Source organism: Electrophorus electricus, chromosome 7, assembly GCF_041902795.1.
Source record: "Electrophorus electricus isolate QZ-2024a chromosome 7, ASM4190279v1, whole genome shotgun sequence".
Classification (NCBI taxonomy): Eukaryota; Metazoa; Chordata; class Actinopteri; order Gymnotiformes; family Gymnotidae; genus Electrophorus; species Electrophorus electricus.
Window position 1 is genome coordinate 5,597,753 of NC_137503.1, and position 27,438 is coordinate 5,625,190.

The 27,438-nt window shown below is 41.4% G+C and overlaps 3 protein-coding genes across 8 annotated transcripts; 1 reads left to right on the forward strand and 2 right to left on the reverse strand.

Annotated features, from left to right (window-relative positions):
- The first annotated feature begins 168 nt into the window (after window positions 1–168).
- nasp (nuclear autoantigenic sperm protein (histone-binding)) lies at window positions 169–6,712 on the forward strand. Of its 5 annotated transcripts, none has more exons than XM_035524792.2 (15): window positions 171–349; window positions 1,431–1,469; window positions 1,573–1,686; window positions 2,130–2,210; window positions 2,298–2,404; window positions 2,667–3,077; window positions 3,282–3,334; window positions 3,416–3,492; window positions 3,596–3,669; window positions 4,089–4,277; window positions 5,172–5,344; window positions 5,432–5,500; window positions 5,624–5,698; window positions 6,032–6,160; window positions 6,495–6,712. In XM_035524792.2, the coding sequence occupies exons 1-15, from the start codon at window positions 312–314 to the stop codon at window positions 6,531–6,533; spliced, it is 1,668 nt and encodes a 555-aa protein (XP_035380685.1). In that variant the 5' UTR covers window positions 171–311; the 3' UTR covers window positions 6,534–6,712. The 5 variants fall into 5 exon arrangements, with proteins under 5 accessions (XP_081573860.1, XP_035380685.1, XP_026879905.2 ...); XM_081717733.1 differs by lacking the exon at window positions 171–349 and adding an exon at window positions 467–750; XM_081717732.1 differs by lacking the exon at window positions 171–349 and adding an exon at window positions 757–1,002.
- An 8-nt stretch (window positions 6,713–6,720) lies between these two features.
- Window positions 6,721–12,136, reverse strand: ccdc17 (coiled-coil domain containing 17). The gene is made up of 14 exons (XM_081717731.1): window positions 11,783–12,136; window positions 11,442–11,546; window positions 11,179–11,232; window positions 10,865–10,985; window positions 10,481–10,622; window positions 10,225–10,332; window positions 9,857–9,990; window positions 9,649–9,771; window positions 9,302–9,468; window positions 9,042–9,127; window positions 8,674–8,889; window positions 8,305–8,530; window positions 8,053–8,163; window positions 6,721–7,929 (listed from the first exon to the last, which is right to left on the reverse strand). Exons 1-14 carry the CDS (start codon window positions 11,990–11,992, stop codon window positions 7,786–7,788), a joined length of 1,947 nt encoding a protein of 648 aa, XP_081573857.1. The 5' UTR covers window positions 11,993–12,136; the 3' UTR covers window positions 6,721–7,785.
- Window positions 12,137–12,395: 259 nt separating this feature from the next.
- gpbp1l1 (GC-rich promoter binding protein 1-like 1) lies at window positions 12,396–20,583 on the reverse strand. Of its 2 annotated transcripts, none has more exons than XM_027024098.3 (12): window positions 20,392–20,583; window positions 17,918–19,123; window positions 17,387–17,495; window positions 16,747–16,876; window positions 16,330–16,640; window positions 16,082–16,157; window positions 15,709–15,905; window positions 15,370–15,510; window positions 15,041–15,190; window positions 14,744–14,862; window positions 14,514–14,616; window positions 12,396–14,401 (listed from the first exon to the last, which is right to left on the reverse strand). In XM_027024098.3, exons 3-12 carry the CDS (start codon window positions 17,444–17,446, stop codon window positions 14,246–14,248), a joined length of 1,443 nt encoding a protein of 480 aa, XP_026879899.1. In that variant the 5' UTR covers window positions 17,447–17,495; window positions 17,918–19,123; window positions 20,392–20,583; the 3' UTR covers window positions 12,396–14,245. The 2 variants fall into 2 exon arrangements, with proteins under 2 accessions (XP_026879899.1, XP_026879898.1); XM_027024097.3 differs by having other exon boundaries at window positions 17,387–17,500.
- Window positions 20,584–27,438: the final 6,855 nt, after the last annotated feature.

Sequence of the window (27,438 nt, forward strand, 5' to 3'; positions counted from 1 at the left end):
AGCACAAACATTCCTGGGAGTAAAACACGTCCACGCCTTAGGAAACTTCCTATGTGGTCTTAAAAGAGCTGAAGAGAAAGATATAAGTTGCGGAGTTTTCATCATCTTGCCCTTTAAAAAAATTCTCCCGCGTTTTGTGAGAAGGTGAAAGTTCAGCGGAAGTGAACTGGGTTGTTTCTGTATTTAAAGGCGCCAACAAAGAGAGATTCAGAACTAGTCACATAAATCTGCCATTTTCTTCTGGACCTTCAGCACTATATACGGCTCGTTAAGTTATCGATAGCGCTTGTGTATTTCCCGTCTTTCTTAAAATGCCCGAAGAAACAGCCGCTGCTTCCAGCACCGAAAGGTAAACATTAAGACCCTGCTTGAACCATCTAGTTAGCTGGCAAACTAGCTCAAGAGTTAGACAACGAACGCCCCTACACTGAACTAACTCAAATAAGACATTTGTACTGTTTGGCAACAAGTGCGGAGATGGTTTGGTACTGTGAGAAGAAAAAAAAAGCACGTTTCGCTTGGTAGCGACTTATTTGCGGGAGCGGGTTTATTGTTCGTCAGGCCTTAGCTGGCTAGCTAGCTGCGGGGCTCGTGCGGCGGCGTTCGCGCACTTGGGTTTGGCGGGAGAGCGCCGCGTGCCCGCGGAGCTGAGCGGCTTAACTGGAGTTGGCTAACGGACACTTCTACAAGACGGGCTCGCTAACCTGGCTGGGTTTGCTTTCCTGTTGGTCGACGAAGTCCGCTACGGACGTGCGTGTCTCGGAAGCGATTTAACTTCGTGTTGGTTTTTTTGCGCGCGAATACATGCGCATAACTGCGGAGGAGGAGGGGAACGTACCCCACGTTAACGTAGGCTAGCTAGCATGGCTAACTGCGGGGAGACGGTTCGCTGGTTGGCTGGCTAGCTAGCTAACATTGGCTTGCTAGATACATTGGAATAGTGGCTATCTGTAGCTAGTGTAACTTCATTGCGTTCACTCTGTCCTGGATAAAGTAAACATGGTTAGTCGGCAAGATGAGTAACCTAGCTAACTTGTTTTGCGGAAGTGTTCATTATCTGATGGTGCTAGCTAGCTAGTTAGCTACTTTAGCCATCTTATTATACTGTAAGTTAGATAGCTTAGTTAGGTTAGCTAGTTAACATTAGTTATGTCAGTAGATTTGTAAACGTGTGTGACCTGTTGACGTTAACTAAAATGTGCACAGAATAACGTTTACGTTATTACAGCTAACCTACAGAATCTAGCTAGCTGACATTTTGCTCAACTTGCAAATTGTAACGTTTGTTGGTGGCAGTTTAACGAGAAGACGTGGGAGCCCTGTGACGATTAGCGGGCTAATTAACCTACTTTTTAAGTTGTAGGCTGTTTGACTTGGACTGGCTCGCTTTTATTGAACTATGCTGGCTATAAGCGTTTTCATTTTTGCAGTATGGAAGAGAAACCCTGCTCGTCCAGTGCTGCTGATGGGTGAGATGGTTTCCACGCTCTACTATTAAGATATCTACTTAGCTAGCTACTCCGGTTTCCAGTTATATATAATTAACAGTTACGATTCTTAAATGATTTGCAGCTCCATAGATGTGGCTGAAGAGGCAAAGAAGCTGATTGGCACAGGAAACAGGCACTTGGTCATGGGTGATGTCGTGTCTGCTGTCAGTGTGTTTCAGGAAGCCTGTGCCATGCTGTAAGTACTAATGATTTTGCAGACTGAGGACACGGGTCTACCTGCAGCTTTCCTCACAAAGTCCTGAATTTTAATGCTACATAAATAGTGACTGTTTGGAAATTGTTACTTGCCAATTTGAAGCAGTTTAGACCCAACCATTCAGATCATCTCAAACTCCTAAATTCTCCCAAGCCTGTCTTTGGTGTCTTATGGTACGTCACTGGTCAAATGAAGTGATGGGCAGAAATGGGACAGATTATGCAATGTAGTAACTTCTCTTGTGTAAACTACTATTGGCTGTGCCACCACTATATATTGTACATGTATAGATGAGTGGTAAAACTAGCCTGAATGACAAGAATAGCAGCAAAATTTGACATTGACATTCTAAAGAATGAATGGGGAAAAAGGGAGGGGGGGAGAGAAACACACCTCACCCTTTCATGATTCACCTTCCTCAGAGCTGAAAGATATGGGGATACTGCTGATGAATGTGGAGAGGCTTTCTTCTTATGTGGGAAGTCCTTGCTGGAGCTTGCCAGGTAACATGGTTGTGTGTTGCATCTGCATTTCAAGTGTGTTTTAATGTAACTTAATTCAGGGAGTTCATCACTTGGTCTGTATTGAAGGATGGAGAACACTGTCTTGGGTAATGCTTTGGAAGGAGTCCCAGAGGAGTCTTCAGAGGAGGGTGAGAAGAATGACTCCAAGATTGAGAGTGCAGACAACTTGGATGGTTGGTATATTGGTGTGTGGAAACACCATACTTTTTTTTTTTTTTTGCTTCATGCAGAGCGATTCAAAAGGCTATTTTTAAGTGAGTGGTTTTCTTTTTGAAAGAACTTTAAGATTGATTCAGCTTGTTAAACTGAAGGTTGCTGTCTAAAATAGCATTGTGCATTTTAGACTTAGTGATTTGATTAGTTGCCAATGTGTATACCAACATGGTTCAGGTAAGAATGCAGACCTTAAGTTTCAATGTTTCCACCACAACACAGAGAAAACCAGGGATGAGCTCCGTGCACAGGTTTATGATGCCATGTCAGTGGGCAAGAGAGATACTGGGGGAGAGGGACAAGAGGAAAAGGAAGAAGGCACAGCAGAAGAGCATGCTAAGAAGGCTGAGGCAGATGCTTCAAGCCAAAATGAAGACAAGACTGAGTCTGCCCTTGAAAATGCTGAGAAGACCACAGTATCTCCCCATAAAAATGAAGAGAAGCCTGCAGAGTTCACCCTTAAAAATGATGAGCAGGCTGCTGAAAATGAAGTTAAGGAACTGGAGGAAGGAGCTGAAGCCTCAAAGCTAGAAGATGCTATGGGAACAAGTAGCCTGAACAAGAATGATGGTGTGAAGAAAACAGAGGAATTGAATGAAGAAAAGGCAGTGACCATGGAGGAAGAGGGTGGAGGTAGAAGTGATCAAAATTTAGGGCAGCACTGGGAGCATGAGGGCAATTCTGGCTATATATGCACAATCTTCACTTGGTGACTTTATCTTGCTCTTAGTGGGCTCTGTGGACCACACAGTACAACAGTCATCAGTGGCCAATCCAAATATTTGTCTTATTTTTGCAAGTTTAATTTCTGACTCCAGTTAATCTCTGCTTGATCAGACAATGACGACGATGACGATGATGATGAAGGGGAGGGCAGTGTTGAAGATAAGGTTTGTATTTACCCAGGTAGGTTACTGAGGACTTAATGTTGCGCAAGTTTATCTAGATAATTTAATGTTGTCTCCTCGTAGGAGAATGAAGAGGAGGAAGTAGGAAATCTTCAGTTGGCATGGGAGATGCTGGAAGTGGCTAAAGTCATTTACAAAAGGTAGGAGTGCTTGGTGGGGTGACTTGGTTCCCTCACTGGAGTTATTCCATTAAAGTAATGTCTTTTTGTTTTTTGTTTTCTGAAAGATTACTTTTATTTGCAGAAAGGAGAACAAAGAGGACCAGTTAATGGCAGCACAGATCCTACTAAAACTTGGAGAAGTTGGTGCCGAGTCAGGTTTGTTTTCATGTCCATGGCTGAATTGTAGTCTTGGTCACTCTTGAGGTTGTGTGGATTCCCTTCATCTGTTTTTAATGAGTGTAACCACATTTCTCAGGTAGGGATTTGTTGGAGTTGACTCTTTCACCAATTGTTCTTTGCAAAACTTGGTTGCTTGACAGATTTACAGTAATTGAAGACATTGTCCCATCAACCTTAAAACACAAAAGCATATTGAAGTGGTTATGAAGGGCAAACTTAACAAATGTGAGAAACTGCATTTGCCATGAAGACCTGACTTGAGTTCTGCCTTGTGGATTTTCAGAATCTGTTTAGACTCGTTCTAAATATTTAGAACTAAAAGATTTAATTCTTTGGGTTTAATTTCAAAATTCATACCTCAAAGATCAGTGATCAGCCTACTCTTTTGTTTACAGGTAACTACACCCAGGCTCTGGAAGACTTCCAGGAATGTTTAACCATACAGCTGGAACACCTACCCCCTCATAGTCGCTTGCTGGCAGAGACTCATTACCAGCTGGGCATGACCTTTAGCTACACAGCACAGTACACCCAGGCCATTCAACACTTCACCAGTTCCATCCAAGTCATCGAGAGCCGTCTGGGTAAGATGTGATGTAATGCATATGCAAGTCTGAGTGTGATTTTTACACTTGCTTGATGTCCCTGAAACAGTTTTTCCAAAATTTGATTTATTTAATTTGGTGTAAATTGTAGTAATTTAATTCATTTACTTATTGTATATGTCATTGCTTAATCTGGCCTGTGTAAAGCACTTGGATTTTAAAACATTTACATTTATGGCATTTGGCAGACAGTGTGAATTGCAAAAGTGCTTTATTTACTCATGGAATGCATCCTAGCCAATAGAGTAGGTTGGAATCCAATATACCAGTGATCTAGAATACTACTGTAGAAATACAGGGATTATTGCTGATGCTTTAAAGTACAAAATAAATAAGGTCCATCTTGGACAATGGTAAGTGCAATAAACAAGTAGTAGAATTTGCTAGACAACATCAGTCATAAACAATACCCTATAATAAGTACTAGTTTAGTTGGTCAATATAGGAGCAGGGTCAGTGGTCATTTAAATATTCCGCAAATGGATGGGTCTTCAGTCTGGGTTTGAAAACTGGAAGTTCATTCCACCATCTAGGAGCCAGGACCGAGAATGGTCTTGGCGCTCCTCTTCCATGAGACTTAAAGCATGTTATTTCAAGCCAAGCTGTACTTGAGGTTCAAAGTACTCGAGGTACTGATTGGGCTTTGACCATTGACCTCATGTATGGAGGAGCTGGTCTGTTTTTGGCTTTAGTCAAGCGTCAAGGTTTTTAATCTGACGTGTGCAGCTATTGGAAGGAGCGCAGTAGTGGAGTAAAACCTACTTGTTTGTTTACACACACACACCCCTTTGGTTTTTTTTCCATTTTTGCATGGATGGATGGGGCCTGTTAAATTCCCTTGACTGTAAAGTTTCATGTTCTTCCTGTTCCCAGCCATGCTTCAAGAAGCAATTGACAAAGCTGAAGAGGCTGAAGCTGCAAAGGAGGAGCAGAGTGAGCTGGAGGAGCTGAAGCAGCTGCTTCCTGAGATTGCTGAGAGGGTAGAAGATGCAAAAGAAAGCCAGAGAACGGCAGCTGCTGCATCACAAGCCATCCATCAGACCCTGGTAGGTTGAGGTGGCGCTGTGTATATATGCGCTGGATAGAAAGAAGTCTGGTTTGATCAGAATGTTGTGTGCTTTCTTTTATCACAGGGAGGGGCATCTACGTCATCTGCATTCCCTGCTGAAAATGGTGGTGCATCTTCATCTACAACCAGCCAGGTTTGTTGGCCATCTTAATTTGGAAGTACCCCTAGGCTTTGTTTACCACTTTACTGGAGATGTGAGAAATCAAACAATTAAACAGTGTGAAGGGCCTGAAATGCCTAACTGCTCTTATTTCAGATTGAGGTTAAACCATCAGATGGGGCGTCATCTTCAAAATCTACTTTGGATATCTCCCATCTAGTGCGCAAAAAGGTCAGTTTCCATCCAGTGACTTTATTGGACTTTGTTTGTTATTTTTGGTCACCCTACTTTGAAGGATTCTTTTCAACAGTCCCTAACTTTTGGCTCATCAGTGTGAAAACCCTGGCCTTAGCAGGGCAAGTTACATACCCCCTTACTGTCGCATGATATGGACACAGGACTTTTTGTGACTGGAGAAGTTGTCGTGATGCATGGTGGTTCAGAGGTGAAGTAGTGTGAGTGTAGCCATGGCTTTGTGCACTAGCTTTAGATGAGGAGCTAACATTAGGAGGTAAGAAGGTAAGAAATAAAGTTTCTTCTGTCCTGCTTTGTATTCCTGCACAGAGGAAACCAGAGGACGAGAGCCCAAAAAAGGACAGTGATGCTAAAAAGGTCAAACAGGAGACCACAGTTAATGGCAGCGGCGACTCTGCCAGCAACAGCAATGGAGTCCAGGAGAAAATGGAGCAGGAGGCGAGTTGATAGGCTTGATGTTTCTCCTTGTAGGGTCAGCGGAGATTCTTCTGGGTAGCCGGTTCAGGACAGGGACTAATAAATGGATTGCTCATCGTTCTACCCCCTCCTCAAAACGGCTCACCACATGAACCGTTTTTTGTGTTTTGGGTTTGGTTTCAGTTTGATGGATTGGATTATTATTTATTTATTTTTAATCCAATGACCTCTAAGATAATGGTTTCTGATTTTGGGCCTCTGTCTATTCGGCGTCGATCTAAAGTGCTGCGATCCCCATTAATATTGTTTTGATTTTTTTGATTCAATTTCCCCAATATTGTTTCTTTTCTTTTAGGCTGCAAATTCCTCTTCCTCGGTGGAGACCTCAGCATGACGAAGTCTTTTCTGACTGACCACTGATCTTCCAACCAGCACAGCATGCCTGCCTCAAGTCTCCCCATAAACACTTGTTTTTGTAAATAAGACCTTTACCTTTTCAATGTCTGTCAATTTAAAAAAAACTACTTTTTTTTGTATTGTAGTAAAGTTTCAATAAAAGATTTGCATACGTCAGCTGTCATGTTTTTAATTACAGTTTTAAGTTCAAGGCTTATACAGGAATAAAGCTAAACAATACCCCAGTTGGGTCTTGGCCATTTTTGTTCTGGAAAAACAAATCCAATATCCATCACCATGAGGGGCCATGCCGCCCCTCCTTCCCTGACCTAAAGACTGCTCCTCTTGACCCCTCAAAACTATGGAGAACAGTCCAAATATGTCTAAGATGTATTCAGTTTTGTCTTGGGTAGTAAAACCTTGCAGAGCAGCACCTTTTTAAAATGGGATTTGGCAAACTCAGGCTAACCTCTTCAAAGCTTAAATGTTTAATGCTAAAACAAGCATCCATTTGAGTTGCTATATGCATCAGTCTGCAATCCTGAAGGCCCAAGGAGTCATGGCCATCACCTGAATGGTAAGGCCTGTTTTCACTTAGTCACTGTATATGTCCCTTTGGAGAAAGATGATCTATAGCTAAGCTTTCTTTGACCCACTCCTTCAGTTTTCTGGCAATGCCTAGTCAAGTCTTTTATGTTCCTTTGTGGAGCTTGACGGCTCTTATGTATCTTTTCTACTAGCCGTTTCCCTTGGTCCCTTTGTGTGCCACTATAACCAAAGCACAGCCACTCAAAGTGAAAACTAGAATCCATTGTTTCTCCCTACTTTTAGAATATTGCAACAGACTTTCATATGAAATCTGGCATGAGATTATATTCAATGATACTGCACATTTTGTACATTAGAATAAATATATGGTAAAATTAAAAAATTAAACATTTTCAGCTCAGAAAAACTAGTGGCAAGCTACTGATTGATTTAATCAAATATTTGACACAAGTCATCAGCCTCATCACTGTATTGCAGAAAATGTCAATTATTAGTATACATACAGGCCAACTGAGCATGTAAGAAAAAAGATTTTAGAAATCTTTTAAAAGATTAAAATCATATAATCTGATTATAACTTGAACAGAGATGAGAAGGAGAAAGCCCACCCGCATTATGAAATGGATCATTAAGATTTTTATAGAATTGAAGGGGGGGAAAAAATGCAAAAAGACAGTTCAGATTGGGATGGAGTCTTTCCCTCATTCTCGTGCCTGTGTAAACTCTCCTTCCATTGAGGACGACCAATCATTTTGTGGTTGTGATGAAAGAAAAGGGCTGGATGAATGTTGTAATGTGATCAGATGTGTTTGGCCAGCCAAGACTGTCGCCGATTGTGAAACCTCCTATAATGATGATGGAAAAAAAAACGACAATCATTGTGATCATAGTTGTAAACTCCAATACAAGCTCTAATTTAAAAGTCAACAGGAGCATGAAAGAAACGAGCTAATAAATGAGTGCATTACCTCTGGTGGGTGCTTGTAATGGCCTGTATTGTTAGGATCAATCTTGGCAAGAGACTGAATATCTCCATCTCGAGCATTAACTACACGAAGACAAATTTCCATGTCACCCAGCTGACCATAGGGAGAATGAAAGCAGTTATTTTGATTAGAAAAACAACTACACAGACAACACACCTGTTTCTCTTTAAACCAGCTGGAAACCCACTGGTAATATTTTTGCTTGAACAGAAAGATTTCTTTTTTTTTTTTTACCTGAGGTACAGGGTTGAGTTGGTCTGTGCCAAGGGAAGGCATTACAGGCAGACAGCGGAATGGAACCCTCCAGAATCCACTCTGAAACTGATTGTATTCATCAAAGAGCAGCAGCCTTGCCCAGCCTTGAGGCACCGGCTCTTGGCTCTCCTTCTCACTATATGATCCAAGACCCCCGGTAGCCTGTACTTCCACCACCAAAGAAAGGGCTGGAGATGGTTGCATCCTGCAGGCAGATTTGTACCTCACACCATTCACATGGAAGGAAATATAGTCCTTGTTGTTGTTTTTTTTCTTAAAGTTATTTTTTCAGAAGATAGAAATCAAGCTAGAATTGAACAATATCATTGGAAATAGCTTTGGATTGACCTTAGCACAGGCTGTTTGACAGCCAGTAATGCATAGTTTCCAGAATGAGTGCTCAGTGGACCAGTCAGAGCCCCAGCAGGATGACACTGGACAGGGGGCATGCGAGTGGGCCATTCCATCTCCTGCCCTCCAATGTACAGCCTGGCTACCAGACGAAGTGTTCTAAAAGTAGCATCCACACCCAGTACTATGTCATAGAAGATGATAAATCCAGCCCTACACACACACACACACACACACACACACACACACACACACACACATCATAATTACTTTTGTGTTGTGGTAATTGTGATTAAATATCAATAATACGGTTTATTAAGAGATAAAGGAGATGCAACTATACCATGAAAAAGAATCTGACTCACGTAGAATCATAAGGGGCAGGACCAAGGGTCTCCTTAGGGTCCAGCACATGCATACCCATCAGTGAATGCTGCTTGGAGCTATAATCCTGAAATATTGGTGGTCAATTTATTGACTATACTGGGCTATAAAAAAGCTGAAATCTAAAGCATACAGTATCTTTGCAGATATTACTTTCTTTAGTATCTACAGATCAAACATGGAAAATATTGTTATACTTAAGCGATCATAAGTAATTATGGTTTTTGTAGAGTACACTCACAGTTGGCTTTATCTGGGCTAGATGGCGTCCAGAAAAGGTAGGCAGAGGGACCAGAGCTTGACCCTCCCTGCCTCTGTCCACTTCCCTCCTCAGGCTGAAGACCTCTGCCTGTAGGCTGGCTATCTCGTCGATGTGGCGCCTCTGGATCGGATGGCTTTCTGAACCAGCTGCAGTGAGACAGCATTAGCCAATAGATAGCCAACTACTTATTCAATAATATTTGATTGGCATTGTCCACAACATGACCACAGAGCACAGAAACTAAATAACTGCCCTGGGTGTATAATTATGCTATATCGGCAACTTCACTACCCAGTCAAAAAAGCTTTTTAGTTCACAGGGTCTACCTTCATTCCCTCTACGTCTCTCCCTTGCTAGTTGCATTCTGAGAATCTCTTCCTCTAGCTTCTGGTTCTCTCGCTCCACCACCCAAATATCCGACTCCCTGGTCCGACGATAGGTCGATTTGCCTGAGTAAAGGACAGAAGGACAACAGGCTGGTCCCGGTGTTCTAAGAGAATTGCCTATCAGAGCAACAGACACTGTTCCACTCACGTTTTTTCCCTGACTTGTGCTCAGCTCTAGGTGTGACCTGCTCCAGAACATAGGCTTCAGCCTGAAGGTCATGCATGTGGGCCAAAACCTCTGGATCAGCACCTCCAGCCTGCACGTATGCTAGCCGCAAAGATCTGTCAGACAAGAAGCATGCTCTTCTGAGGAATAAGGCGTATAATTGCCTTTCCTAATTTTTTAGCAAGAAAGTGAGTTGCTGAACTGGATTCAGTCCCTTATGTAAATAACATCAGGTAAGATGCTTTATGGTCTATATATGAGACCAAACTTTCATATTCAGGGGTGCCCTTGGCTTATGCTTCTGTGGGATTTAACCTCAGTTGCTTTCAGCTTCAGTGGGATGAGCAAACCTTATCTGTGTGGAGACCAGGCCATCCACAGAGAACATCGGCTCAAAGCTGAAATGTTGTGTCTTCTTGTCCTTGAGAAGCTCTGAGTGAGCATGCCCTTCTTTCATCCTAAAACACATCACAGTTCAGACATTGCTATGAAAATGCGCTATGGGACAGATAACGCAGTTCCTCACTCCCTTAGCCAAAGACACAAATCTATTGTAGCTGAGAACATGAGTGAGTGTGTGTGTGTGTGTGTTTGTCTGTCTCTCACCCCCACAGGCGGTTGAGCTGAGTGCTGAGCTGGCAAAGAAACTCCTCATTCCTCAGCTCCTGTTTTTTGAGGTCCTGAAGAACCTTCTCCGGATAATTCATGCTACCCTTCCCGGAAAAGCCCATGAGATGCTGCTCAATATCTGACAGCACACATGCAGTTATTTACACACAATTTTAAACTATTTGATAGTGCATGCTGAAATTCAAATGCAGCTCTGTTAAAATAAAAACTCATCTGAATTTTCAATAGCTAATTTGGGAACATTGATTTATAAACATACATCTCCACTTTGTCCTGTATGTTTATGTGTCATAATCGAACAGACTTGCTTTAGCATGAATATCTGTGTGTGTGTGATTTGTGAAGATAATAAAGATTCACCTTCTCTCTGCCGCTCCAGGTGGTGGGTGTATGCTTTAATCTCAGCCAGCTTTTGCCCATGGTGCTCAGACACTTCCTGAAGCCTCTCTTTATTAAGACACTGGCTGCCTGGACCCAGGCCCTTTGAGACCGATATAACGTAGTCACACACTATTCTTTACTATTATCTTTTAACTGATTTTTAAAGGGGAAAAAAATGGGAAATGTTCTGCTTCACTACATATATCACATTACAAGTAAAACACTAGAAGTACAGCATTTGAATTTTCTCTGAGATTTCACACCTTCCGAATGAGTAACACAATAACTCTGACCTGCGTTTGCCTTCTGAGCTCGTTCTCTTCAACGGACATCCTCAGCTTGTAAAACTGAAACGTAGGATTTATAATAGACACTGTGGGCTCCAATTCAACATTTAACTTTAGTAGTAAGGTTTGGTAGCCCTATTTTCCTATACTGGATACGCTCGACCTTGTTCAGTTGGCATCGGAATTCCCACAGAATTTGTATGTGTTTGGAAGGTGGATTTTGCGGAATAGTTTGCCATTCATGTTGAAATCACTGAATGTGGCCCCACCTCCTCAGTGAGCTGGCTCAGAGGCAGGCCCTCAGCTGTGCTGCGCTGGGGGTGACTCTCCGGACTGTCCCTCTGCCTCACCAGCTTCTTCCTCTGTTCTCTCAGCTGCTCAGTGGTACAGACACTCTCAAGTCACACTCCTGTTCCACAACTTTCCATTTCAAAGCTTTTTAAACGCGCAACCTGATGAACACATAATCTATCTGTATCTAAAACAGGACGCCAGATCAGAATGGAAAACGAAAATTAAGATTTCACCATCTTAATTACACAGTTTCACCATATGATGGACAACAAACAAGGCGAACGTCACCGAGATATTATCGTGTATTTTCACTTACACAAATTAAATCAGGTGTCTGTGTCTTTCTGGAAGGGAATCCCAAAGCAGTTTTCTCTGGCTTAGTGATTTCCACTTGAATTTTTCGGAATGCCATTGGGTCTCCTAAGATGCTTCCAGTGCAAAACCTGGCCTTATGTTTATCCAAAAGACTTGCAGAGTTAAATTCCATGTTGCAATCACGGCAACATAACTCTCCTGAGTGTTCCATCTTAAAGTCACAGTCAATGATCAACTTCCACTATGAAGTGAAGCCAATTTAGTTGCAATACTGATTCACAGTACTGATCAGATGTTTGGATCAGCCCTCAATGTGTCTGCATCAGCAGTTTTTTTCCTTTTGATGACTGTTGAGGTCTTGTTTATTGGTTACAGTCACCATGTCAATTACCTCAACAAAAACACTGATAAAAAGGAGGGTGGGGTCAGGGCAGCATGTATATTTCACATACGGCTTTCACGAACACAAATTACCTGGCAAGACCGCATTATGTATTTTGTTCGTTTCTTACATCCAACTGGACTTCTTTGGTCCATTTTGAACACATTTTATTTTGTGGTCCAATTAATGCTTGCTTGTAAATACTTGGGCAGAAAACGAAATGGTAGACATGTTTGGCAAACTGGTGCAAAATATTTATTACAATTTTTTTCTTCTTTTTTTCTCCAAGATGCAGTAGTTTCTGTTTGCTTTGTCTCATACAGATAAACCCATACATGACACCTTATTATCTGCAAATCTGTAAATAATGTTAACAAAATAATCTCAATCTTCCAAAACTCACAATTTTTATTCTTATATTTTTTACAATCCACCCTGAATATCAAGGCTGCAGGAACAACATAACGCAAATGGAGAAAAAAAAAAAAAAAAAAAAAAAAAAAAAAAAAACTATGTGGGATTTTTTTACAGCTGTACCAAAATTAAAAAAAAAAAAAAAAATAATTAAATCTGTAATAAAGCCTTTTTATACCCCATCAGCGAAAACAAGGTACAAAAAAAAAATGGAGATGCATAATTTCCACCAGCAGTCCCTCATGAAATTCAGAACCTTAGCAGATGGGCTTCTACTGCTCAGGTTCAGATAGAATAGTACATCTAGGTTTGTCATGAACAAAATTGTCAACAGAAATCCTGTTTGCAGAGAAACATCAGAACCAAAGAAAAAAACCCAACAACTTCATTCTCCAGACTAAATTCTCTTTTCCAATGAGCCAATCAAATATTCATTACGTTTGGAAACTGCAAACACTGAACGTGCTTAACAAGCCTCTGATCATTTTATAGATTACTTGTGCAATAGCAAACACGGATACTTCTTTGTCTTTGATGGCCTTTAATGGCTACATCCTACAACCCTTGAGCTTGAAGAAAACTGTTTTTTGGGGGGTGGGGGGGGATGTTTGAGGAGGGTTCACTGGGAAAACAGCATGACTTGATTTCTTCTAAAACAAGAACCACCTGACTACAGAAACACACAAAAAAACAATTGGTTGGTATAGTAGATAATGTCATTTTGTCTTCATTAAATTGCATTGCACTGAGACACAAAGGGATAAAAACAAAACCAAAATTGTTTGATGGGATGTTTACCCAGAAGAGGAAAAAAAAAAAAAAAAAAAAGCCAGTGAACTTCTATTGCTTTTTCACGATTAACTTCTCCAATCTCATTAGCCCCTTCACTGTGAATTTTACCTTTATTTTAAATGCTAGATAATGACATACCCTCAGCTGGGCTACATATCAAATCCAACTCGTCACTCTTACACACTTGCAGTGACATGCTTGTTCAAAAAAGCCTAAAGGTGGACAGTGGAAGCGGTACAGTTTGAGACCAACATCAGAGAAGTCGTCATATCTTAGCTGCCGAATTGTGTTTTAGTGCTTGCGTGAAGTAGAGGACTGGCTTGAGTTCATTTCTATGAGGGACTGGGAGCAATGCTGCTGTCAGTGGCTCACAATGATTGTTTCATCTTCAAACTAATGCTACGAATTGTTTTCGCAAAAAGGAAAAATATTTGAGATAGGTGTCAAAGCCATTTTATAGAACATTCAGATGAAGTCATATTTCACGTTAAATCACGGTTATAATTGGTGTTATTATGAGTTAGTCTTTTTTTCCCCAAGCAAAAACAAAACAAATCTGGTGGGAGGGTATGCGTGAGGCTTTCATAGACATTTCTAGTTCAGGATAAATGACAAAACATGAGAGAACAGGAGAGAAAAAGAAAAACTGCCCATGAGGTGTCAACTCATTGTTCTCTCTTTCTCTCTCTCTCTCTCTCTTCCTCTCTCTCTCTCTGGGATATGGATGATGTCCCTTGTCCATGAAACAATATTTTCACTCATTTTCTTCTTTTCACTGAAAATAAAAGGTGTGGCAGAACAGAGAAAAATACAGAGCGCAAGAGAGTGAGAGGGAACATGAGCGAAGGAAGAAGACAGAGGAGTTTTAAAGCCACATTAGGTATCTTCGTCGTCGGAGGTCTGGCTGCTACTGCTCGTCTCGGACTCCGAGCCTTCTTCCAGGCCAGGATTGGGGGTGTTCCTCCAAGCTAGCAGGGCCACGCCGCGAGACTTCGGCAGCACACCGTTATGGCCCAGCCTGTTCTTCTTCAGCTGAGCCATGCACACACAAACAAGCATTTACACAGTGTGCACAGCATCTCCATTTTCACTACACTTCTATTTAACACACACACTACATGTGTATAAGGCTACATGAGAGTACCTGCTCAGTCTTAGCTTGAAACTCTTTGAGCTCATCCTCCGTGAGGGGCTGGAAGTTGTCATCATTCTCTGGGTACTCTTGCCAGCCCATTGCTTTAAGCAGCCTATGAGGAGCAATGCATGGATTGCATGGAGGAGATTATGAAGTGTCAGTGTTCATGGCTGGATGCATTCACTCATCATAAAGTAATGACTGCTGGCAAGGTACTTTGTATGTGTATGGTCTCTAACCTGTGCTCAGCCTCCAGGGAACTGGACAGATGCTCAGTATCAGAGTCACTGAGAGAGTGAGACATGCCATTCTCATGGCCTTCTCCATATTCTTTTGGCTCGGGAGTACTGGCCTCTCCCTTAAAAAAACAAACAAACATGCACAGCTGTTTAAAAAACCAAAAAGCTATATATAAAATATATAATAATTTGTATTCCCATTGATATGGGAAGTTAAAGTGATACAACTCTAGTAAATACAAATTTGATGGTTAACAATGCCAACTGTAGCATGCATCGGGCCAGAGAAGACCTCACCTCTGTTGGAGCTCCAGGACTGTGGCAGCCACTCACTTCTCCGTTCCTCTCGTCCTTGAGCCCACGCAGGAATTCGCTCTTACGGTCCGTGCTGCGACGCATCTGCTTCAGGCGGGTGATGTCTATGGGAGGGGTGGCACTGGAGGGGGTCTATAAGCGAGAGAGCACCAGGGTGAACAGGAGGGTGGGGTGGGGGCAGGGGTGATGCTTATAAGCAGAATCACTCATGTCCCCTAAAACAGTCTATGGGTAACAAAACATTGAGGTAGTAGGAATGCAGCACCATTTTTTTTTAGATAAATGGCTGTGTAGTATAGAATCCTCCTCACCTCTTTAGGAGTGCCATGGGTTGGTGCGTTGACAGGTGTCAGAGGTTTGGTCACAGAAACAGGGCTGGTAAAAGCTGAATCCCGACCAGAGAAATGTAAACCCACTTTACTTTCCCTTCCATTTGGTTTCCATGGGCCAGTCTGCAAAAAACAGGGGAGGGTCCTCTTAATCCAACAATTACAAATAAAATCTAATAAGTCAATAAATACACCAACAACCTAGCGAGACTCCTAATTTCATAAAGATTATAGGAACAAGGCGCATATGCAGCTACACAAGATATTAAAACTAAACTGTCACCATGTTGCCTCAGAGCCCTCTCCCCTCAAGTATAGTACCTTAGTTGGGGCGGTAGCAGTTTTGGGAACCAAGTTCTTATAGACACTGGGGCCAGTGATGGGGACTTTGGAGCCATTGGCAGGCAGGGGACCAGCACTGGCAAAACCAGCAGAGAATGCAGCACTGGGGTCCTCCTTAGACACTTTCTTAATGACCAGCATCTTAGACACAGCCTGCTTAGCGCTGGGCGGATTCTCTGTGGGGTGGAGAAAAACTAGAATTGCCTATGGTGGCTGTACCCCAGACATTTTCAACATGTACAGTGTGGACAAGTGTACTGTAATCATAAAATCTTGTTTCACACAACACTGCGCTACTGTTTTTAAAAAACAGAGAAAACATTAACTTCTGCGACTGGACATGTTTCCTTACCCCACACGCCTGCTGGAGTTCCCACAGCACGAGCTTGACTCACTGGCTTTCCAGTCGTCTCTGGATTCAGTGAAGGCTGCATTTTACACAGAGAAAACAAGTAAATACCACTGAACAAAACAAGAAACCTGGATACAGTGACCATTAGGATGACATGATTTTGTTACTATAATTTCAAGCCACATACTAATATTACACAAACCTTACCCAAGAATTAAAAAAAAACAAAGCTGCCAAAATACACTCACAAAATCCTCTTCCACAAACTTAAGCTTGTCATCATTACGCTCCTCATCCGAGTAACGGTCCTGGAAAGGGCCACCCTTGCGGAAATTGCCGTTGCGCTGCCGATGGCCCCCCTGCCTGTCCCTGTCACCCCCACCTCGCTTGGGATGGCGGCCATGGTGATGGTGAGGGCCCTCCTGGCCCCGTGGGGTCCCATGCCAGCTGGGGGTCTCCTTCCACCCATGCCCACTACCCAAGCCACCTTGGCTGCCCTTAGCTACACCAGAGTCCACAGAGTCATGCCTGAGCAAAGATGGCTGGAGCCACCCATCACCTATAGGGAGGGAGTAAGATAGAGAGATATGGTCACTCTTAAATGAACCCACAGTGGAATGTCCTTTAGCTGACTGGGAATGGGAAGTTTGCGCATATGTTTTTACCTCCAGGAGCTTTAAGTGGATCGTTGTTGAAGAAACCATCAGAGGAGTTGTGCCTGCGGCGGTTCACTCCCGGCCGGCCATCTCCACGGGGAAAGTGCTCTCCATGCTTCTCAAGGGGGGCTGCAGGGGACTGAGGCAAAAATCAAAGAGCATGAACACACAGAACAAGGACACATGGTCTTTCTGACCATGCTGAGTATTTGGTGCAACCAACTTTTGCATCTTCAAAACAATGGGGGTGGGGTGCTGGGGCTAAAGACAAATAATACCAATGCATGCGTTTCACCCCAGACACGAATACTCAGTTTAAAAAAAGTATTAAAGCATTTGTCCTTTCTTCCATGACAATATTGCATACATAATCTGTGTAGTTTCCTGGTGAGCCAAAACTATGCTGAAGGATCTGCTATTATTTCTCTCTGATTTATTCCAGTGTATTGATAATTACCTACATTTTCAGAATTAATATGTTCTTGCAGGGTTTGTGTTTGTTTGCTTTTTACAAAAAAGCTGACCTCAATTATGAATAAGTCACAATGATTTAGAGGGGCGAAAATGAACGTCACTCCGAATACAAGATAAATTTACAGTGAACAAAGTGTTGTATTCAACACTAGGAAAGTAGTATATGGTATCTTACCTTGGCAGGCTGTGGCGTGGAGAAGTTAAGCCAGGCAGGAACAAAGTCATGCTGCGCCATTTAGGTCCAGTGTCTCCCGTCAGTGGATCGAGGCATCAAACCTCATGGCCTGAACTGGCAAAACCAGAGGACATGTTCTCTTTATCTGATAAAATAGCTCATTTGTCCAAATGTGCATTCCTCTTAATCAAGCTGGCAGGAAATGCTACTGCTCAGGCTGCAAGCTAACAGAATAAGTGTAAGGTAAAACAATACATGGCAGATTTTCTAACAAGTAAAAAATATTAAGTCTAAAATGCCAAGTTTGTCCCTTACAATTACAATGTATCTGAAATAGCTATAATCATTATGAATTAGCTAAAATCAGTTTGAAGTTTAAACTTAAGGAATATACATTATTAATAAAATTGAGTTTCAATCTAAACATGATAAAGCAATAAAGGATGCAAAATAGGCCAAGAAGTCTACAACAAAGCACAAACAATGCATAACCCAAGCCACTCATGTTATGAGGAGACAGTAGTTCTTTACCCCAGAGTCCTGAGCTCTGTAGTCCAGTGGCCCTGTCCTTGGCTCTGTTGGTGCACTTGGTCCAACCAATCCACTCACACAGCGTTTGCTGTGTAACCAAACCACAGCCACAAGACAACAGAAGCCTGCCACAGACAAATTCCAGTCTCCAGGATGGTGCTGTGAGTGTGAAGGTTGTCGAAAGACCTCGTTTTTGTGTCTGGATGCAACGTTCTATTAAAGGGTGCTGTAGTGGTCCAGCAGGAGGGCCTGGTACCTTTGATTAACAGGATTGGTAAATTGTAGTGGAAGAACACGATGTGGAACGCAAGATGTGGCTGATCAGTGATGCCGACTGAAGCTACAGGACACACTTAATCCAATGGATGGCAACAGAGTGCATTCAGGCAGACAAAATATTTTGATTTGTGTCCATGGAAGAAGAACAGAGTTTTGGACCAGTCTCTTTATCTGGAAGGCTGTGGAAGCAGCACGTTGTGCTCGAGCTCTGAAGCTCAGAATCTCCTTTTACAAACTCATTGTAAGCTGAAGATGCACACAGGAAAAGAAGAAAAGAGGGTGGGGCTGTACCACACAACACTGTGTTGCAGAGAGTCACGAACCAAGTATGTTCACCTCATGAAAACAGTTGAGGGTGCAAGGTCAAAGCAAAAGAAGGGGGGCTGATCCGTCACATCACAATAGCTGAAGGTGCCTGGTGTTATGGAGTCATGGGCATTTCTTTCACCTTCAACAGCACATACTTTGGACAAAATCTGAAGATAGTAGAATAAAGGAATAACTTGACATCATCTTTAATTTTTGCACCTCATGGTAAACCTGTAGTCCAATATTACGTTAGGCTATCAGAGTACTTGAAAGGAAGTATTAACTGATCTTTAACAACTCTGTAGATTTTCCAGCTCATAAATTCAGAACAGGTTTTAACAAATTAGCAACCTGACACCAGAGCCCACAGCTTTTATACAGACATATTGTTAAATAGAGCACACTGTGCATTGGTCTATTACCAGCAGTTCAATTACGCAAATCCAAAAGTTTTAAATGAGCTCTTGAAAGTTTTGAATAATCACAATAAAATGAGCACAGGTTCAATTGTTTCTTGAAGAGGGTATGCCTTTTCCAATAAAATGTGTGCAATGAAAAAATATCCAAAAATCAGCAGTTCCTTCCTGTAGATTTCTTCTGTTCAACTGCAGACCAACTCTGTGAAACAATAGACAGACATTTATGTATATTTTTATTTAATCTAAAATTCTTAAAATACAGTTAGAGAATACCCTTGTTAGCTAACGTACATAATCATGTCCCATTCCAAAACTTCTCACTGCATTTCGTTAGCTCATAAATGGCAGCAATCTGGTCTTCTCTAATACCACAAAATGAGACTCGAAAAACCCGCAAACAAGATTTTACAAACATGACAAAATACGTTTAAAAAGTTTTTTTTAAGTCAGATTTTTCAAGTCTTACATAACCATGCTGCCTCTCTTAATAAACAGGGACTGTGCAGCGCCGCTGTTTACAGAAACTGATAACGGAACAAACAAACAACGTGATTCATTTGGTGACTTAAAAAAATATTGTTATACCCCATTAGATGGCTATTACAAATAAACCTGCATCTGAAAACTTGGCCTACTAGCTATATAGCTACCCAAGTAGCAAAGCACTATCTGGTTAACTTCAGCGTCCCGCGTTAAGCACTGAAACATCTTAACGTGACTAATCAGCTTGTTGGCTAACCTAACGCCTGACACGGCTTTAATTTAAATATTAGTGCTTTACATGCGTATATTATATAGTAAACATATGCGATTATAACGGTGTTTATGCTCACAGTACGCGAGTAGTTTATCTATCTGGCTAGCTAACACGCAAAGTAATTAAAGAGCTGACTACTGGCAACTAGTCGGAGAGTTAGCTATCGGGCTAGCTAGCAGAGCCAGCTACTTGACTGGTCGTCTTGGCCAACAACAACTGCTAACCTTGAAACTAGCATTGCTTGCCACTCTTCCCAAGTCAGTAAAGACGCAAATGATGCAAAATGTTGCGTGAGACGTTGCCATTGCGATAAAATGTCTTAGTAAATTGTTATCCCAACTTACCCAGCTAGCATTAGCTAACGCGACGTAGTTATCTGACTGTAGGCCATTCAATGAGTAGTTTTAGCTTACCTAGTTAGCTTAGCCAGCTAATTATTATACACCATGCAGCAAAACACGGACTATAAAATACTTTTCAATTGAAATAAACGAATCGGTAATTTACTTCCCACGAATGCTTGAGCATTTCGGCGGACCTGTATCAAATTATCCAAAATCCTCGAGGCAAAATGTGTTTTTGCTACGACGCTAGTTAGCTAGGTAGCGACTTAGCAAACTGGGCAAAAATAAACTGTTGCAAAATGGCTCCCTAGCACCGCCGAAGCCCCACTCACAACGACAGAAGAAATATTTCGATGCAACACATACCTTTTGATCCGTCGTCTGTCGAAATAAGTTACACGGAGACACGAGTGTACTTCTCCCCGTATCTAGCCAACGGTGCGCAAGTTGCCGTAGTTCAACTGTTTTTATTTTGTTTGCGTTTTAAATCACACTCGTTCGGAGTCCGTCTGGCTATCTTGTTCCTGTCTACTTCTCCACAGACGTGTTTAATCGATGCCAGAGCGCCGTGTACGCGTCATAACATTTACCCCCGCACGCCGTCCGCGGCCCGACCAGACGATTACTGCATTAGCGTTGCGCAGATGCCACAGTCTACTAACACGGTTAAACGTCTATTTTTATTAATGCTTTACACTGGAATGTTTTTGTTGTGTAGGTCAAATAAATACTTGGATTAGCAGCGTGCTTGGGCTACACACATCTGCAACATGAAACCATATATTTAAGAAAAAAATAAAAACAGAATAGTAAGAATCGCAGCGCTAAAGATAAGGAAAATGTTATTTGTAATGGTAACAAGAACACGAAATTACCTCAGAATTGTTCTATAGCAAAATATTTTAATAGTCTAAAACAGACTTTCAAACCTTTTTATCTGCTACAGGAATTGTGCTGTATTTATTTAATCTACACGCAATCTAGTAATTAAATGGCAGTATTAAAAATAATTAGGGACTACCGTATGGACTCGTTTTATACTTTACCCTGTTGGTTACTGTTTCATGTCAATTATCCTTTACATAAGTAGCTTAGCTACTTAGCTTTTAATAACAGCACAACCTGTCTGTACTGAGTTTGTATTAGATTGAGTTAAACACCTCCCTGTAACACTAGAAAGGATGAAGTTTAAAATAATGATGTCAAATCATTTGGGTGTTAGACCTGTTAAGGTAGACATGTAGTTTGTTGTGATCTGGAGATGGCAACGCTAGTATAGAATGTGTCCATACAAAATTTGATGTTGCGTTACAGAACTGCATATCTTATTCTGCATATCTTATTATACATATCATATCTTATTATTTTATATTTTTAAAGTTTGTACTTATATTTTTGATATTTAAAAATATGTATGTGTATTAGAAAGATAATTACTGGAGTCCTAAAGAGAATATGTAAATTGAATGGCATAGTAAAAAGCAATTTAATGAAGAGATCATATTAAATTTACTTACATGCTATTTTTGTTAGGTTGTCTTTCTTAAGTGTGAGACTGGTGTTTTCTCATTTAAACAATAATGTAAAACAAAGTTTAAAGGCAAACCAATCAGTCAAAAGTGTCATATTCAAGTGTAGATATTCAAAAAGTCAAAAGGTCCTATTTTTCACAGGTTCTCCAAGTAAATTATTATTTTGTAATATTGATGATTTTGCATAAACATATCAAATATTAACAACAACCAGGAAAGTAAGGAAAATTGATAGCTTAAGATCTGGAAAAAGACTCCTAAACAATGAAATTACTATTTACAGTCATTTTGTTGTTTTGTTGCCACTAAAGATGACCTAGTGGTTTGAACTTGCATGGTTTCATGTCCAGGGAAACATGAAATTTTAAATTAACCTCAGGCACCCTACAGGGCCTGATCAAATAGTTGTAGATGTCCTGGTATATCTGGTGTATATGAGTTGATATATTTGCAGAAAATGAAATTTCACATATACTAAGGCTCAAATAAAATATCTGATATCTGTGGCATCAAATAACATCACACTTAAAGATAAATTTGATATTAACTACCCTTTGTCAACATTTGATACTATTCAGGCAGCCTACAGTTCACTTATGTTGCCTTGTTTTGCTTACTGTTTTGTTGTTTCATACCCTAATCTTTATTACTAGTTATTATGACCAGTATATTTGCCCCATTTTGTATATTTGACTGTGTATATAGTTTTATATCTTTCTGTGATTAGCTGTTTCCATGTTTTGTATGTTTATTGTACATATCACACCAGGTGTAAGGTTGGTTGCTGTTTGTGTTCTGTTTGGTTTATTGATATTTTTATGGCCAGACAGGAAAGGGTAGGTCAGTGACTGTCTTTTGTTTCACTGCCCTTTTGTTTTCAGGCAGGTTAGGGAGTTGCTCCTTGTGCAATTAATGTGGGTTTTTTATTTTTGTATGCTGGTCTTCCCTTATCAGCATTGGCCTTACCGAAGTCATTGTGGTGTGTTTACTACTCCTGTCCTCTTCAACATATATATGTTGTATACTTTGCTACAGTCCAATTACAGTCTTCCCAGTTATCCATCCATCACTCTATCCCCTCTGTTACACGCCAACCTAGACTGGTCATAACGCCTTACATTTACATGCGCTAGGTCTCAGTCCTCTTTGAGTGCAATAGTAACATTTGAGCATAAGGGTAAACCACAAAAGCAAATATTTAATCAATAATATGTATTTTTTCTCATAAAGGATTTCTCAGGCCTATTTATTAGCTTTAATTCTACCTACATTGTTGTCAAAACCTGCAAGTCTAGTTGTGTAAAACGTAACATTTTCATATTGACATGAGCCATGTTTTGTCCATTTTCTATTATATAAGATAGAGGTATAAATCTAATATCTAATATTCTCATTGCATGTGAAAAAATGCAGATTTTGTTTTGTTTATGCAACCAGTATCAGTTTATTAACCATCTTAACTAAATTCCCCATTGTTTTTTCGTTTGTGCTTTCCCATGTTTACTTAAAAAATTAGGATTTCATACTCATTTTTCATTTTGTTCACTGTCATTTTACTTGTTTATGAGACGATTCCAGGGAGTAACTTTGGAGTACTGTAAAAGTGTATCGATATTTACAGTATAGTACACAAGGTTTGTCTGAAAACAGGACATTTCATATAGATATCCTCCATCAGCTGTGCATTCAAAGTGCTATATAAATCTACACAGAAATCTCTTATTCACAGAAGTTTTCAGACTGTTTGCTGTGGTGCTCCAAATTGTGCTTAGGTGCATAGTGTGCTTTAAGTATCATTGAGATGTGTGTAGAATTCAGATGGAGTCTAGATGTTGTGATTTGAACTGATTGGACATAGGTTGGAGAGGTACATGCCTGGGTCTATAATGGCCCACAACATACACTGTGGCAAGGCACTGATCAGGGCAAAGATATAAAACAATATCCAAGTGATCCCAGGGCCATTGTGGCCTCAGTAATGTTTAAATTGAAGAAGCATGGCACAAGCTAGAGGTGGCCGTGTGCCCAAATTGGGCATCCAGGTGAGAAGAGCTTTGGTCAGAAAGAGGTAAGAAATAAACCAACAATCATTCTGAGATCCAAAAGTCCAGTACAAAGATGAGAGATCCTGTTGGATGCACAATAATCTATGCAGCACTCCATAACACAACTTTGCTAATATCAGCCAAGAAAAAAAGGTGGTGGCAACATCATGCTATGGGGGTGCTTATCTGTAACAGAGACAGAAATACTGGTAACAATGGAGGGATGGATGCATGCAATCAAATACAAACATATCCTTGAAGAAAACCTCCAGAGCGCACACACACACACACACACACACACACACACACACACACACACACACACACACACACACACACACACACACACACACACACACACACCAAGACTGGGGTAACAGTTCAGCTTTCAAAATGACATTTACCAAAAGCATACATCCAAGACAACAACAAGAGATTTTGGGGCAAGTCTCTGAATGTGTTTGAGTGACCCAGACAAAGTGCAGACCATGAATCAGTAGTGGAGGACTCTGAAGATGGCAGTTCAGCCTTATGCACAATACTCCAACTGTTTATTTCTTCCTTCTTCATGTTCCACACAGCTCTAGTATTTATATGGAGTATAGCACATCCAGGTATAAAGATAACTTATTTGGATAATGAAGTTAAGTCTGAAAATGTTGGTTTAAATAGCATCATTTGATAAAATCCTATAGAGTCTCATTATTATGTACACTAAAACTCTTCACAATCCAAGGCTTGCAAAAACTCCACCCTTTCCTCAAAGCTATTAAGGCTTAAGTGCTGATGATAGACCTCTATCTGAAATGGCCCATTTCTCTGGAAACGTTGTGCACTTCAGTACAATTTTTACTATCTCTAGGCTCAATCTTTTACTACAGTACACTGCAGTTTCTACCAGAGATCTTCTTGAGATGCCCAAGTAACAAGTGGCTGGTTCATCGTGTGACCGGGCGAAATGGATCAAGAGCTGCTTGATCGATGATCTCATTAGTTACTGATTAAATACGCATGTTGAGAATGTGCTATTGCTCCGTGGAGTCTTGAGCGGTAGACTCCATGCAGTCAAGGTAGACACAGGTCTTGTAGTAGGTTCATTAATAGAGCCTTATGAGCTTGTACCGAATACCCTGATATTTGTAGAAGGTTCTTTTAGTAGGGCATTAAGATACATTCAATTGCTATATGTATATTTTTTGGAGCTGTAGAGTTGGGTGCAGGTTTCTTTTGCCTGTTTTCTTTTGAGTTAGGGATGTTATGCTGTACTTGCATTTTGTTTTTCTTCTTGTTTAGGGAAGTGAGTTTTCCAGGGTAGTTTAGCACTTTGTTATGTTGGCTTATGTCCACCCTGATGTTATGCTCCTGATTTTGTGATTGTGTACCACAGTACTACACATACCACATTATCTCACTCTTGATGAGCATACACAGCTGATGAAGGACCTCTATCCAAAATGTCCTGTGTGTTTGGAAACTACTTTGTCTACTACACTGAAATCATTGAAAATGTTTACTTCCCTCCCCCCTTCATATATATGTAAAAGTTCTGAACTCTCCTTTGGGCATTCTTTTTTCCTTCAAGCTCAGGTCCTCTACCTGTGTAGTGCTGTTCCCAGGACTGCACTCTTCTGGACGGATCTCTTCTTGGGATCTGCTGGAGCCATTCTTCCAGTTTGGGGATCAAAACCCCTAGTGCTCTGATTCAAGTTCAAGTTTGGTTTATTTGTCACATACATAGTCATACACAGTATAACTCGTAGTGAAATGGTTGAGAGTGCTCTGTCCAAACTGAGGAAAAAGAAAACAGGAGTGCATAGAGGAATATATATTCTATATATGTACAAAAATATATTAACAATGTATGTACAATATATGTATATTATGTTTATATACACAATGTACAATGTATATGGTTGTGTATGTATGTATGTACACAATGTACACAATGTACAGATCCATTTTGTAAAATGACATATTTACAGTTTTTATGTTACATGGTGGTAATTGAATATATATATAGTTATTGAATATATATACAGTTATGTTACATGGTGGTGGTGGTCCCCACAGTTTATCAGTTTCCCTGATTCAGCGCCTGAATGGCCTGTGGGAAGAAGCTCCTCTTCAGTCTCTCTGTCTTGGTCTTCAGGGAGAGAAAGCGCTTCCCTGACCTCAACAGAGAGAAGAGCCTATTGTTGGGATGGGTGGGGTCCTTCACAATCCTCCTGGCCTTGGTCTGGCACCGCTTGTAGTAGATGATCTGCAGGTCAGGAAGTTCCGTGTGAGTGATGTGCTCTGCTGAATGCACCACCCTTTGGAGTGCTTGTCTGTCCTGCTTGGTGCTATTCCCAAACCAGACTGTGATGTTCCCCGTGAGGATGCTCTCGATAGTGCAGGTATAGAAGTTCCGCAGTACCTTGGAGAGCAGTCTGAAGTCTCTTAGGCATCTGAGGTGGTAAAGACGCTGACGAGCCTTCTTTGCCAGGGAGTTGGTATGGCGGGACCAGGACAGGTCCTGTGAGATGTGAACACCAAGGTACCTGAAACTATCTACTCTCTCCACCGTGGTTCCACTGATCCTCACAGGTTGGTAGTGCCGCTCCTGCTTCTTGCTGCAATCCACGATCAGCTCCTTTGTCTTACTGACATTTAGGAGGAGATTATTTTCCTGGCACCAGTTTTCCAGGTGCTTAATCTCCTCCAGGTAGGGCCTCTCATTGTTGTCCGAGATCAGGCCCATGACAACGGTGTCGTCAGTAAACTTGACAATGATGGTGGAGCTGGAAGTGGCTGTGCAGTCGTAGGTGTACAGTGAGTAGAGCAGGGGGCTTAGGACACAACCCTGAGGAGCTCCAGTGCTGAGGGTGAGAATGGATGAGGCACAGTTGCCCACCCATACTGATTGTGGTCTGTCTGTTAGGAAGTCGGAAATCCAGTCGCACAGGGATGTATGCAGTCCTAGATCCTCCAACTTAGTAGTGAGTAGGGAGGGGATGATAGTGTTAAATGCTGAACTGTAGTCGACAAACAGCATTTTAACATAATTACCCCTCCCTTTGTCCAGGTGGGTCAGTGTGGTGTGGAGCAGATGTGCAATTGCATCATCAGTGGAGCGGTTGTGGCGGTATGCAAACTGCAGTTGGTCCATGGAGGCTGGCAGTGAAGATGTGATGAAGTCTCTGACTAGCTTTTCAAAGCACTTTATCACAACTGATGTGAGGGCAACAGGGCGGTGGTCATTGATTACTTCTGGAACCACAGTTGCCTTTACCTTCCACATCTTTTCCAGCTCTTCTCCAGAAACAGTTGAATACAAGATCAATACCGTGGTCATTCCCCACCACCTTCAGGGGTGTATCCCACTTTGACCTTGATACTTCTAGCTTGTACTCGGCACAGATGTTCCTGTATACTATGCCACCCACTTGGTTATGGTGTTTGATGTACACTCTGCCTGCTAACACCTTGTATCTCACTGTTATGTGCTGGAATGTCTCAGGGGCATCTTTGCACAGCCTGCATCTGGAGTCCCAGTCTCTATTGATCTTGTATTCGATTGTTCCTGTACAGCTATGATTAGCACCTCCGTGGTGTCTTTTAATCTGACCATTTCCAGCCATTGGTATGATTTCTCCATATCGGCCACTTCCACTATTTGGCAGTGGTACACACCATGCAGGGACTTATCCTCCTACGAGGGATCCTACTCCTCCTCAGATTTCTGTTGCCTGTGGTACTCACTAAGCACTTCATCACTTGGGACCATCTTCCTGGTGTACTCCTGGATCTTTGATGTTTCATCCTAGATAGTGTGTGTGTGTGTGTGTGTGTGTGTG